The sequence below is a fragment of the Phacochoerus africanus genome, chromosome 7 (assembly GCF_016906955.1).
Source record: "Phacochoerus africanus isolate WHEZ1 chromosome 7, ROS_Pafr_v1, whole genome shotgun sequence".
Taxonomy (NCBI): domain Eukaryota; kingdom Metazoa; phylum Chordata; class Mammalia; order Artiodactyla; family Suidae; genus Phacochoerus; species Phacochoerus africanus.
This window is the reverse complement of record NC_062550.1, coordinates 49,124,710-49,137,858: the sequence shown is the minus strand read 5'-3', so window position 1 is coordinate 49,137,858 and position 13,149 is coordinate 49,124,710. Positions and strand designations below refer to the sequence as shown.

The 13,149-nt window shown below is 34.1% G+C and overlaps 1 protein-coding gene across 5 annotated transcripts in view; it reads left to right on the top strand.

The window, feature by feature from the left end:
• CCDC91 (coiled-coil domain containing 91) overlaps positions 1-13,149 on the top strand; it is a 379,139-nt gene that overhangs the window by 199,118 nt on the left and 166,872 nt on the right. For all 5 annotated transcript variants that reach the window (XM_047787312.1, XM_047787313.1, XM_047787311.1 and 2 more), the window contains exon 8: positions 9,562-9,669. In XM_047787312.1, the coding sequence (XP_047643268.1) occupies positions 9,562-9,669 (108 nt within the window). The remainder of the gene's footprint in view (positions 1-9,561; positions 9,670-13,149) is intronic.

Below are 13,149 nucleotides of genomic sequence, written 5' to 3'. Positions count from 1 at the left end.
TAAGTCCACATGAATAAGAAACTACTTTTAATTTTTAAAATTTCTTTCCTGTTTGAAAGTTTATGAAAGAGGAATGGTTAACTTTATTTTTTTTATTTTTTATTTTTTTTGTCTTTTTGCTATTTCTTTGGGCCACTCCCGTGGCATATTGAGGTTCCCAGGCTAGGGGTCAAATCGGAGCTATAGCCCCGGCCTACGCCAGAGCCACAGCAATACAGGATCCGAGCCGCGTCTGCAACCTACACCACAGCTGCCAGCAACGCCAGATCGTCCACCCACTGAGCAAGGGCAGGGACCAAACCCGCAACCCCATGGTTCCCAGTCGGATTTGTTAACCACTGCACCACGACGGGAACTCCCCGGTTAACTTTAATCTGAACTATAAAACACAGACTCTGAGGAAGGAAGACAGATGTAAGAACCAGTAACATTTGAGAGAGTAGCATTTTAAAATATCTGTCACATTTCCTTATTAGTGCATGATTCAGTATCAAAATACAAGTCTGGTTTTGATTTTATCCATTAAGTTCTAGGTAATCAACTTTGGGCGATCTTGATATTTGAGAATATAGATTTTATGTACTAAGGTTAAATTATTAGAGAATAGAATGATTTTCTCTGTTATTTTCAAATTATTTTATTTTTTGCTAAGTAACAATGCATGCAATACAAATTTCAAATGATATGGAAATACTGGAAATACATATAGTAAAAATTAAATTTTGCTTCTGTTGCTCTCTGAATATTAGTCCCCTTCTACTCCCTAGGCTTTATCATTTTCAGAGGTGTGATAATTTGTTTCAACTTGTCAGATCTCTGCTTTGCAAGGAATTGATATTCAAATTATTTTATAGCAGTGAAAAAGGAATTTCATTTGAGGAATAATCCACGTGCAGTCTGATTTAGTGCATATAGTTAGAAGCACCAAGTTCAGAGATTATCCTATTTTGGTATTTTAACAAAATATTCATGTAGCCAGATTTGTTTTGTAATTATCCATTTCAGCAACCTAATTTGGGTGCCAGCAGCCACTACTTTGTATTATCTTATACTGGTGAAATATTCCATACTTGTTTGTGTTAATTCCTCTGAGTCACTTTGAGGACTTTGTCCCTTTTCTGCCTCTTGGATCCTTCCTCTTAACCCCACATAATCAAACCAGAGCTAAGCACTGTAGGGCCTCTGGCACCTGCTCCATTGCTGGGGATGGCATTTTTAATCGACTGTTTGGTGCCCGATCTAGTGGATTTTAAATAATGTACATATCTGCCTTGTAAATTAAGCACTTTATCACTTCTGTAATATGTGGTTAACTTATAACTGGAAAAGAACTAATTGAAGTACCTTCAATTATCATCCAAGTTCACTGAGTTATTCTTTTTGAACAAAAGAAAATTAAAGGAAAATGTAGTCTTTGTCAATATATCTTCTATAAAATGGCTTTAAATGAAATCTCTAATCTCTCTCAGTGTTGATGCCTTTTTGATGTCAATAAAAGTTCTTTAATCTTTGAGCTATGTATTTGATGAATGGATATCTGTTAGTTTGGAGGAAAATTATTTTAGTGGTCTTAAATCTAGTAAAAATAATACTGATCCTAACTTGACTCCACGTGGCATGAATTTCATTTATCATGAAAATGAAGAATTTAGTTCTCAAAAATCAGCAAATGGTTTGAACATTTTCTGTTTGAAATTTTATCAATATAAAGAATTAAATTAGCAGTCAAAATTTCACAGAATTCCTTTATTACTGGCAGAGAAGAAACTCTCTGTTTATTGGATATGGAGTCTGAGACATGGAGAAACACAGTGCCTTGATCAAACACACACAAGCAAAGGAGGAGCTGTAAATAAAAGCCAAATCATTCAAAGCTGGATACAGGACTCTATTCAGCACATTATGCTGCCTCCTCAGAACGTTATTGAGTGTCTATTTAAGCCAAGCATTTCTGACACTTGGAGGGGTTTCTTTCTTTCTATGATTTCTGATATTTCAGACAACGTTATGTGTAGGCCTTTAGGTACTTCATTCCTGTGAGAAATTCTGAAGAGGTTGTTTTAGTCAGAATTCTTTTTTCCTTTTCTTTCCTTCCTTCTTTTCTTTCTTCTTTTTTTAAACTGAAAGTGTAGCTCTTATTCAGGTCACAAGGAACAGTATTGTGGCATCTGAGGGGAGACATATCCATATGGCAGCTTTTCAGAAGTTTAAAGTAACTGCAAGGCAGACATGCAGTGTCTCTCTGCTGTACTTAAATTTTAGAAACTTCTTAATTTTAATGTGTTGTCCATGGCACAAAAGAAATTTTCCCTGGGAGACTTTTGTGGTGTTTGAGGTAACAACTCTTATGTTACTCGAATCCCTGAACAACAAGGCCAACAGGAATGATTCCCTCTCTGCTGAAGATTTTCTTTGGCTTTCACGGGCCCCAAAGCACTTTATAGCATGGCTGGACTATATTGAATTTCCATGTTTAGATCTACACCCATAATTTAACATTTTTCTTTTTGGATTTTATAGTACAACTGCATAGTAATTCAAATACATACAAAAACCTAGGATCATTGCAATTCCAAATACTTGAGATCTGTAACATGTTAAATTTTCAGCAGCCTCAACATGATCTTGATAATACTACTTTTTTAAATTAAGGAAAAGTAAGGGAGAAATCTTGTTTTATAATCCATTTATGCATAATTTTAGGAAATAGTTTCTGTGCTGCTTTCTAAAAGGAAATATGACCAGATCCATCACTCTCACTCCTCAGACATCTGTATTTTACCCTTGAGAAACATGCACCTTCATTCTCCCCAAGGATTGAACATAAAATTGAACCTAACAGTTGTGAATGTTGCCTCGTTTCTTCCTGCCTAATTAGCAGGAGACCACGAACCTGAACTTGAACTTGGATCCAGTTTTGAGTAAGTGAAAGACAAGATCAAATGGAAGATTTTCCTGTAAAGAGTGATATTCCCTAGTCTTTTTTTACATTGTACCTTTAAATCACTTCTTGGGGGATAGATTTAAATCACATTTTTTTATGTATTCCAACAAAATTTTCTAAAATTTTCTAATATGTTTTCAGAGATGACCTAATGTTTCTCTTTTAATGCAACTATATATGTACCATAATTGAATTATTAGCTCACTGATGCTATTTATCTTTCTAAACTGCAAGCCACCAAAACTACAGATTGGCATTTTAGACCCCTAAGTTGGGAAAAAATACACTGGATTAGCCAAGAATCATTGAAGTCAAGTTAAAAAACAAGATCACCATTCAGAGTCAAATCCAGTCAGCTGCCATCATTTGCACACTGTATCTTCATTTTCATAATCTGTGTTGCCTGTGTATTTAGTATAAAATGGAGAATGTAAATATCGTTGAAGAGTTGCATGCTAATAGACAAAGTGTCCAGAAGAAGTTCAAGTTAAGTACTACTTGCCAGGTATATTTGTAGTATATCCCTGATAATTTTTTTTGTGAGATGATGAGAAACACACAACTAGTTCTTATTAGGATTAACTCCATTATCAGAGAGGATGGTTGCATTACTGTTAATTCTACTGAATGATAAAAGGTTCTTGCATGGTGCATTAATTATAAGTTTCTAATTGTGTTTGGATAGCCTATAAAAATCAGTGCTACATATTTCATTCTCACAAATTGTCTATTGATGGGGAAAGTTTTGATAACATTTGAGTGCTTCTGCAACATTTTTAGAAGGCATTACAAAATATACCAGATTATCAAAACTTTCTTATTTGAAGCCTTTACGGGTTTTTCATTACAACTGGAATAGAATTAAAATGCCTTTCCATGGTTCCACGTGATTCTGGTCCTCCAGCTGCTTTTCCGACCTCTGATTTGCTTTTCACCCATAGGGCTCATCAGGAAGATCCTAGGCCCTATGGCAAGAAGAAGTTTGACCTGTTTAAGGATAAAAAGAAATCTGGTGCAGCTGTAGCATCTGATGGCACTTCCAGGTTCATATCACCTACACTGGCTTCCTTTTTTTTTTTTTTTTTTTTTCTAGTTCTAGAACTAATCAGTCTTATCCCCATGCTAGGACTTTGTGCTTTTTTCTTTGATGGAAGTGTTCTTCCCTCAGACTTTATATATGCCCGGGTTCCTGTTGTTTTTATTTTGTTTTTTTATTTGTAACATCTCAGTCCTATTTGTGCTTCCCAGAGAGCTCTTGACTTTACTCTCTGAACAGTTTCTCCTTTATTCTTTTCCTTTATATCCCTATTAAGTTTCTTTTCTTCCCTTCTTTCTTTTTTTTTTCTTTTTTTTGTCTTTTCTAGGGCTGCACCTGCGGCATATGGAGGTTCCCAGGCTAGGGGTCTAATCAGAGCTGTAGCCGCCGGCCTATGCCAGAGCCACAGCAATGCCAGATCCGAGCCGTGTCTGTGACCTACACCACAGCTCACAACAACACCAGATCCTTAACCCACTGAGCAAGGGCAGGGATCGAACCCGCAACCTCGTGTTTCCTAGTCGGGTTCGTTAACCCCTGCGCCATGACGGGAACTCCCTTTTTAAGTTTCTTTATAGCATGTAACACCATCAGAAATGGTTTGTTTATTTTCTCCTTTCCAGTCTTCCTTGTCCTCTCCACTTTCCCCATCCCCTTGCCAATTATGTAAATTCAGAAAAGTTAGGTTCATATCTGTTTTGTTCAGTCTGCATTCCCAGTGCCTAGAACAATGTCTGGAATAAAGTATGCATTCAGTAAATACTAGTTGAATAAATAAAGAATGAATACACAATTAAGTAGCTATAAAATAGGGTAAGTGCTTATAGTTCCTAAAGAGAAACCTGCTTTACTAGGTTGGAATGGCTAAGACAAACAAGGAACCAGGCGGGTGAATCTGAATTCAGTTCTTTGTTCCACTTAGTCTTTTCATATGATTTTGGGCACATTTTTTTAACCTCTGTGTCTGTTTATTTACCTGAAAAACAGGTAGCTAGAGCTCATGGAAAAAGATGGATAAACAATTAGATAAAATGATTTTTTTCAAATATTCCTCCTTTTGAATAACAAACTTGCTTACATGTTTGAAACTTTGAAGGAATATCATAAAACATGCTAACAACAGTTTAAGAGCCTTGCAAAATTTGAAGTAATATTCGTTCAAAAATTTCACTTAGAACAGAAAAAGCATAGAAGTGTCCCCTTCAGAGTTTTAACATACTCACTTTGCTAATATCTTTTGGTTTTGCTTATTTTATTTTTAGTTAAAAATTGGAAAAGATCTGAAATAGATTTTTGAAGGATAAACTGTGATGTTTTTCCAAAATGGTGAAATTGTGCTTAATTACAAGTAATCTTTTGCAGCAGTGAATTCGTCTGTGAGCTAAAATAAGAATATAATTATAGAAATAATTAGCATCAATGTTTTAATCATTTCTCTATGACTAGACAACTAATAAGGCTTGGATATACTAAAATCATGATTCATTTCTTCAGTTCATTCATTACATATTTGTCTTCCATGTATTAGGTACTATTGTAGGTACATTGAACACATCAGTAAGTTAAATAAGAATTCCTTTTCTCCTAGGGCTTAATTTTTAGTGGGGCTATTTATTGTATGTTTTGTCTCCAAGCTTGCTCCATAGCTTTATACTTTTCTCCATTTGTAAAGTATGACTCAGAGGATTGATTATTAAAGTAATTTTAATTACCCATTGCCTAAAATTAACTGTGATGTGTTCTTTTAAGTTATATACTAAGTACCAGCATAATATTAATGTTTCAGAGACCATCTGGTTCTTTAGACACATCTTCTTTGCAGATCTTAGACAAGCCATTTAATTTGATGAAGTTGGAATCACATCTATGACTTAGGCTGTTAAAAGGGAGAAGAGAAATGCTATGGATTTGCTGGGACGGTGGATTGTAATTTGGTTTGCAGAAGTCTACTTCAGCTCTACTTCTCCTCATTTAAATTCCAGAGTATATTCATTTGAATTAAAAATAACCTGTCCATTGCGTGTTGTTATTGTTTGGGGTGGGGCCGGTTTTGACTCACTGTCTGTTTTCTATGAGTCTAAACTCATTATAGAACTTGTAACATTATAGAACTTTTTTCAAGGAATTTATAGTCCTTTACATACTCTATTTTATTTACTTAAAATTCATACTTGTGGAGTAGAAAAAGTGAACATTTTTAGTCTAAAATGATAACTTAAAAAATTGAGATCCCTAATACAGATTAAATGTAGTCAGTAATGAATTTGGTATCTGAACTTGGTAGTTATAATGTAAAGTTTACTGAGCTTTCCAGTGAATATTGGTACCATTTATAGTATGATTTTTAAAGTATTAACCTTAACGAAAGGATCGTCACTCACCAAATAGCTATTGCATGTGTCTGCTATGCACAAGGAACTCTGTCAGAAGCTGTGTGTTATATATAAGATGAGTAATTGATATAGAAAGATGAGTAAGACATAGTTGCTCTGTCAGAAGCTGTGTGTTATATATAAGATGAGTAATTGATATAGAAAGATGAGTAAGACATAGTTGCTCTGTCAGAAGCTGTGTGTTATATATAAGATGAGTAATTGATATAGAAAGATGAGTAAGACATAGTTCCTGTCCTAAAGACATCTATAATCTTGTCCACACCTTTAAAATCATTCTTAAAAAAGTTGGGTAAATAGTTTCCTCAAGCTCAGCTGAGTTATTCCCAGGATAATACAGAAAACCTCTGATAGACTGAGGCTAAAACCTAACCATGTTGAAAACTACCAAAATATCTCCTGCATTTGGTAGCACTTTTTTCATTATAGAATGTTTGTGTACATCTTTGTTTTGCTGCCTGTTCATATCATGAGTCTTTATGCTTTATTTGTGCTGAGCAGTGTTTAAATTAGCTTATAAAAATAATTCATTCATATATCTTTTTATAGTATTGTACAAGACAAAGGGAAGGCTTCCTTGTATTTTTGATATCTGTAGAGAAAATTACAGAAAAAAATTAGAGAGAAATGTTAAAAAGACTATTATTCATTTTCATACTTAGAGTACATGAGACATTTAAAGGCAATTACTATTGCAAAGTATGTAGGAAAATAAATATCCAGTTGTATGGTGATAGATCAGGCTGAAAAGTATACACCTAATACCACTGTGTATTTCTAAGTATGTCCATAATGACTAATATTCTAGTTCTAAAGACAGTTTTTGTATATAAACTTCTTTGGACTGTGGGACTAATAATTTGACTCTTCACTATTATAGGCCACATTTTTAAACAGTCTTGTTATGGCATACAAATTGTTTTAGTATCTGGCACCTACTTACTTTTCTACCTTTCTTCCTTTCTATTTGCCTCTACTGTTAACTCCAGCTATTCTTACCCATATGATGTTTTCTGAATAGCAGTCAGCTTCATAGGCAGGCTTTAAGCATCTTTTCTATCTCTGGTAAACACCTTGCATATACCTGCGGGGTGTGATTATCTAGAGAATGTTTCTTTCAACAATAGACTGACTGAACTCAGTGAGGATAGACTTTTTCTTTTTTATCTTGATGTTCCTGTCACCTCCCTTCTTTCCTTTTTTCATAGATGAGTACCTTTAAGTAACTGAATGGGGCTAAGATGAGAGGTTTGAGCTATAGGAAAGGCCGGTTGCATAGCTTTTCTCCATGGTCCATAACTACAACTTTGACCCTCATTATCCTATGGTTCTTGTCACCTTGCAGTTTGGGGAAAAAATGAGTATACAGTGTACACATAAGTTACTAGAGGTAAAAAGTACTATTCAGTTGTGTTTCTTAGTTATGGTAAGAAAATATTATTTTATTTCATTAACTTACCTGTCCCTCCAAAGGATATAATTTATGAAAAAAATCACACTTGCATATTTAAACTGGGATTATTTGGAATCAAGGCAAATAGGGAAGTGGAAACTTTTCTTTCCATTAAGCAAAACAATTCTGCCATAACCCAAGTCCCTAAAAATGAATTGCATTTTTCGGTTTGCAAAAAATGCCATGAATATACTTGAGAGAATTATCCATAGCTATAATGCTCTTTAAATTTTCTGAACTATAAGAAATAGTGTATTATATTTTACCAACGATATATTAGAGCTTTATATCATCTAGTGACAGTTTAAGAAGTTAAGTTTTATTATCTTTAAAAGATAACCTTAATAGAATCTTTAGAGGACATATAATGTATAAATGAAGGGCTCAAGCAGTTCTGTTAAACAAGTCTTTATGTTTTGGTTAAACCTCACTCAGAGCTTTATTTTCCTTTACTAATTTACTAGTAATTCTGCAGCTTCAGAGTGATGACTGTTGAATTATAGGAGTAGGAGCATCATCAGACAGTTTAACATTTGCAAAAAAAAAGTTAATTATCTGAAGATTTGAGACTTTTTAAAAATATTTTGTCTCAGTTTTTTAAAATACATGCATATTTATTTAGCTTCTTAATGCATGTTGTTTCCAGCCAAGTAAATCTATTTTCAAAACAGAGATTATTGGAGAGATTTGGCTTGTTTTTCTTTTCTTAGTGAGTTGTGCCAAAGGTCTGTTCTCTATAAGACATGTGTCTGTTTCAACTTACTATTTTGATTATGAGTAGTTTATTATCCAGATAGACCTACAAAAATAGAATATTTGCTAAAGAGTTCTTATGTATATGGTTAAGTGAATATGTTAGAATGACTTAGGATTCATAAATAGCATGTAAGATAATATTGGGAATGTGTTAACTATAACATATACTGCCTTTAAAAAAAAAAAGGAAGGGAAAACAGATGATGATAATCCAAGCATCTCCAACAAGGAAGTGAGTGGGTAGAACATCTTCAAATGCTGATTTGGCTTCCCTTGGAACAGCGTTAACATCTTTATATTTAACTGACTGAGTTCCAGCATTTACACTGTCCACTTGAGTTTGTCTAGTCTCCCAAATTTTATTACTTTTTATAAATACTGCCTGGAGATTCTGACTTCCACACTTCGATTTATACCTTTTCACATTAGGGGCGTGAACTTCCTGGGGGGCACTTCTTTTATGTTTGAAATTGCTCAAAGTTTCCATCTGCTTTCACTTGACTTGTGGTCTTTGACGATCATGCTTGGCCCATGGGATATTGCACTGTGCCCAGAGGATGTGGAGTTTTGTCAGCCAGTGAAATATGTCTGGTTTTTTTCTTTCTTGTTTTTTTTTTTTTTTTTTTTTCAGCCGCTTTCATAGGCCTCTCATCCTGTGTGGTCTTCACTAAACCGAATTTATATTTAATAGGACTACTTACCTTCTTTATCATCTTCTGTGACTTGGTCTTTTTATGAGGAAGGTGTGTGGAAGGAACATCTGAGCCAAAAACCTGGAGTCTTGGCAACAAGAAAAACTAAAACCGAAAGCTTAAAAGTAGTGTTAAATATGAATGTGCTTTAATATTCACAGATGTGTATTTTGTAATGCAGATGAGTATCGTAGTTCGGATATGTACAACTGTCAAAAAAATCCGCATGCCAACAGTAGGTTCCAGGTTTTGTCTGTGGTCCAAATGACTTTTTTGCTTGTTTTTAGGCACTCCTGCAATCTTCAGTTAAGCAACAAGTAGAAGCTATTGAAAAACAGTACATTTCTGCAATTGAGAAACAAGCGCACAAGTGTGAGGAGTTGTTAAATACTCAGGTAATAAAATTGCACATCCATTATGTATTTATACTTTTCTTCTGACTCTCTTCCCCTGAGAGCTGTATAACTGTTTATTCAGTTTCATGCCATTTACTTTCCTTGGTGTATTTTGGAGAAAAAAAATGCTTATGTAAACTCAAAGTTAAAGTTTGAGAATTTTATGATAGGTTAAAAATAGGACTAAAGGCCTAAAATATGTGGATCTCCCCAAAACTAGTGATAATTATTATGCTAATTTATGAGTTACAATATTATTCATCAAATAACAGCAGCAAAAGAGATAATCATAAATGTATCATGGCATGTGAAATGATTTTAGTGACTTAAGGTTTATAAGTAATATTTGAATTTGAAGTACTTATTTATGTTTATCTTTCCGTTATTTTTTCTTTTCTTGATTTAATGTTTTAGAAGACATTGCAGACATGATTAGCTGATTTACATTAAACAGTTGAACATGTATGTATGTGTCATATTATAAGTAAGACATGCAAGATGTTCCCAGCTATACTTTTGAGTAACATAGAATCTGGTAGAAGAAAACAAAATCAACTTTATATAAAGGAACTATTTATAGGAAGAAAATATACCAATAGAAAAAAAAATTGGGTCTAGATTATAAACATGCCAATCCATCACCAAGATTGGAGTCAGTTCTGTTAAATATTTTTCAGTGTCACAAACCTGCAGTTGTTTTAGAGACCTACCTTCTAGGTTTAACATGTTTATATGCTTTCTACCCTCATGCTTGCCTATCTCTCTCTCTCTCTCTAATTAAAGATAACTTCATTTATTAAAGCTAGGTTGAAGAAATCTCAGTGATCTCTTTTCCCCAAACCATAGGGTCCAAATGTAAACATGTACAGGATAGTTACAGCCGTAATGAGTCTTTGCTGGGAGACACTTTAACCCATTAAATCTTTAGCAGTGGATTTGACTAGTATATACTTATTTTAATACTTGCTACAGAGTTTAATTTAGTCTTTATTGCTCAAAGGCCTTTTCAGTGTTTTCTTTTGTAAGTTGAGGTTGAGAAGATGGTTGTCCCTACAGGTCCCCAAATTTCTGATCTTTTTCTATTACCTATTTGAGAATTGTCTTTTCCTTGTCAAGTCAGTACTGAATTTATCTTTTTCTTATAATGGCCTTGGCAAAAAATAGCCAACATCAGAGCTAATTAACAAATTCAGCAAAGTTGCGGCTTAAAAGATTAACACGTAAAAATCACTTATGTTTCTATACACCTGCAATGAATAATCAAAAAGGAAATTAACAAAGCAATTTGATTTACAATAACATCTTAAAGAATATACCTGGGAATCAGTTTAACCAAGGACATAAAAGACTTGTGCACCAAAAACTACAAAACATTGCTGAAAGCAATTAAATATAACCTAAGTAAGTAGAAAGACATCCCTTGTTCATCAGTTGAGAAATATTTGGTGACGAGCACTCAAGACTACACAGGACATTTAGAAGATCATAGAGCAATTCAGTATGATGAAATACTATTTAAAAAACTAAATGTTAAAGGGGGATATAGTTATTAGGTAAAATTACATAAAGTGTAGAAATGGTATCCCACATGTTTTTCAAATCATATTTCTTGAGATATTTGAAATTTGAGATGAGTAAATTTAATAAAAATAATAGCTGAACTGTTCCTTAAGAATAATTTAATTTTTTGTGTATATGTGTCTCTCTGTTTTTTTTTGTATTTTTTAATTAAGAATTTGAAAGAAAAGCAAGTTAATACTAATGAGAGTAGTCAAAAGTATGGCTCTGGAGTCAGACTGCTTAAATTACTCCGGAATAATTTGTCACTTAGCTATATTACTTTAGAATGTCCCTTAACCTCTCTGGGCCTCATTTCTTTCATGTATAAGATGTATACACAAGTAATTCCTGCCTCGTAAGATTGTTATGAGTAATATATGACTTGATTTGCATAGTGCTTGGAATAGGACTTGACACATTCTAAATGTTTAGTTGAGATAGGCTAATTATCTTCAACTTGTTATTCTTGGCCAAGATCAATTGTCTGGCTACTCTCTGAATCAGGACTAGGATTCAAATTTTCTAATTTCTAGTCTGTAGAAGAAAGGCTACCTATTTGAAGTTCATATTTTTGTGTGTGTGTGATGTGAAAAAGCCAATCAGCCTTTTAACTTTTTGAACATTTACCCTGGGGCCACTTACAATATATGAATGCTAGATTAACCTTAACATCAAATGTGTGGGTTTTAACACCAAACAATTCTCCAGTTCTCTGTGGACACCAACTGGGTGTCTTAAAAGTCATTTTGATTCTGACACTACCCAGGGTTGTTGCAGACACCACTGGTTAAGGGCTCAGTTCCACAAGATTATACCCCTACTTCAAATGCCAGTCCCAATCCCTGGGTCTCTTGTATTTCTGACCAATTGGCTATAAATCAGGGGTTCCCAAAAAACCTCCTGAGGTTTGATAATTTGCTAGAATGGTTCACAGAATTCAGGAATATGCTTTACTTATGATTACCAATTTATCATAAAGTATGCAACTCAAAAACAGCCGAATGGTAGAGATACATAGGGCAAGGTTAGGGCAAGAATGGGTACTTCTTTGGGTGTCATTATGCCAGGACCTTGAGTTATTCATTGGTCTGGAAGCTCTTTGAATCCTGTTGTTGAGGAGTTTTTATGGAGGTTTCATTACATGAGCATAATTGATTAGATCATTGATCGCTGTTGATTAACTCAATCTTTAGTACCTCTCCCTTCCCTAGAGATTCTGAAGAGGGTGAGGGTGAATGTTAACAGCTTTCCAATCACATGGTTGGTTCCTTGGACTGTCAGCCCCCAACCTACCAAGAGTCTCCTCATTAGCATAAACTCCTCATTAGTGTAAACTCATATGTGGTCTTCATTAGCATAAACTGTGGTAGAAAGGGTCTGAAGAATTACAAAAGATACTTCTTTTCACTCCTGTTACTCTGGAAATTCCAAAGGCTTTAGAAGCTCTCTGCTAGCAATGGGGATGAAGACTTAATTTGTATTTCTTATATTATCACAGATGTTGATTGGGATTGCATTGAATCTATATTGGTGCATTTGACCACTTTGCAATATTGAGTTTCCTTCAGCAATGTTTAAAAATTTTCACTATTCATGTCTAACACATTTTTTGGTCAAATTTATCCCAATGTATATCATAGCTTTTACTTTTTTTTTTGGCCACTCCCACCACATGCTGAAGTTCTAGGACCAGGGATCAAACCTGTGCTACATTAGTGACTACATTAGATAGATCCTTAACCTACTGAGCCACCAGAGAATTATGATTTCATAATTTTTAATGCTAGTTTGACTTTTATATTTTTAAAAGTTTTAATTACACAGTACCTGATGCTAGTATATAGAAATACAATTAATTGTTGTATTTTAGTCTTATATTCTGTAGTAATGCTCAAGTCACTTAATAGTTTTAGAGTTCCC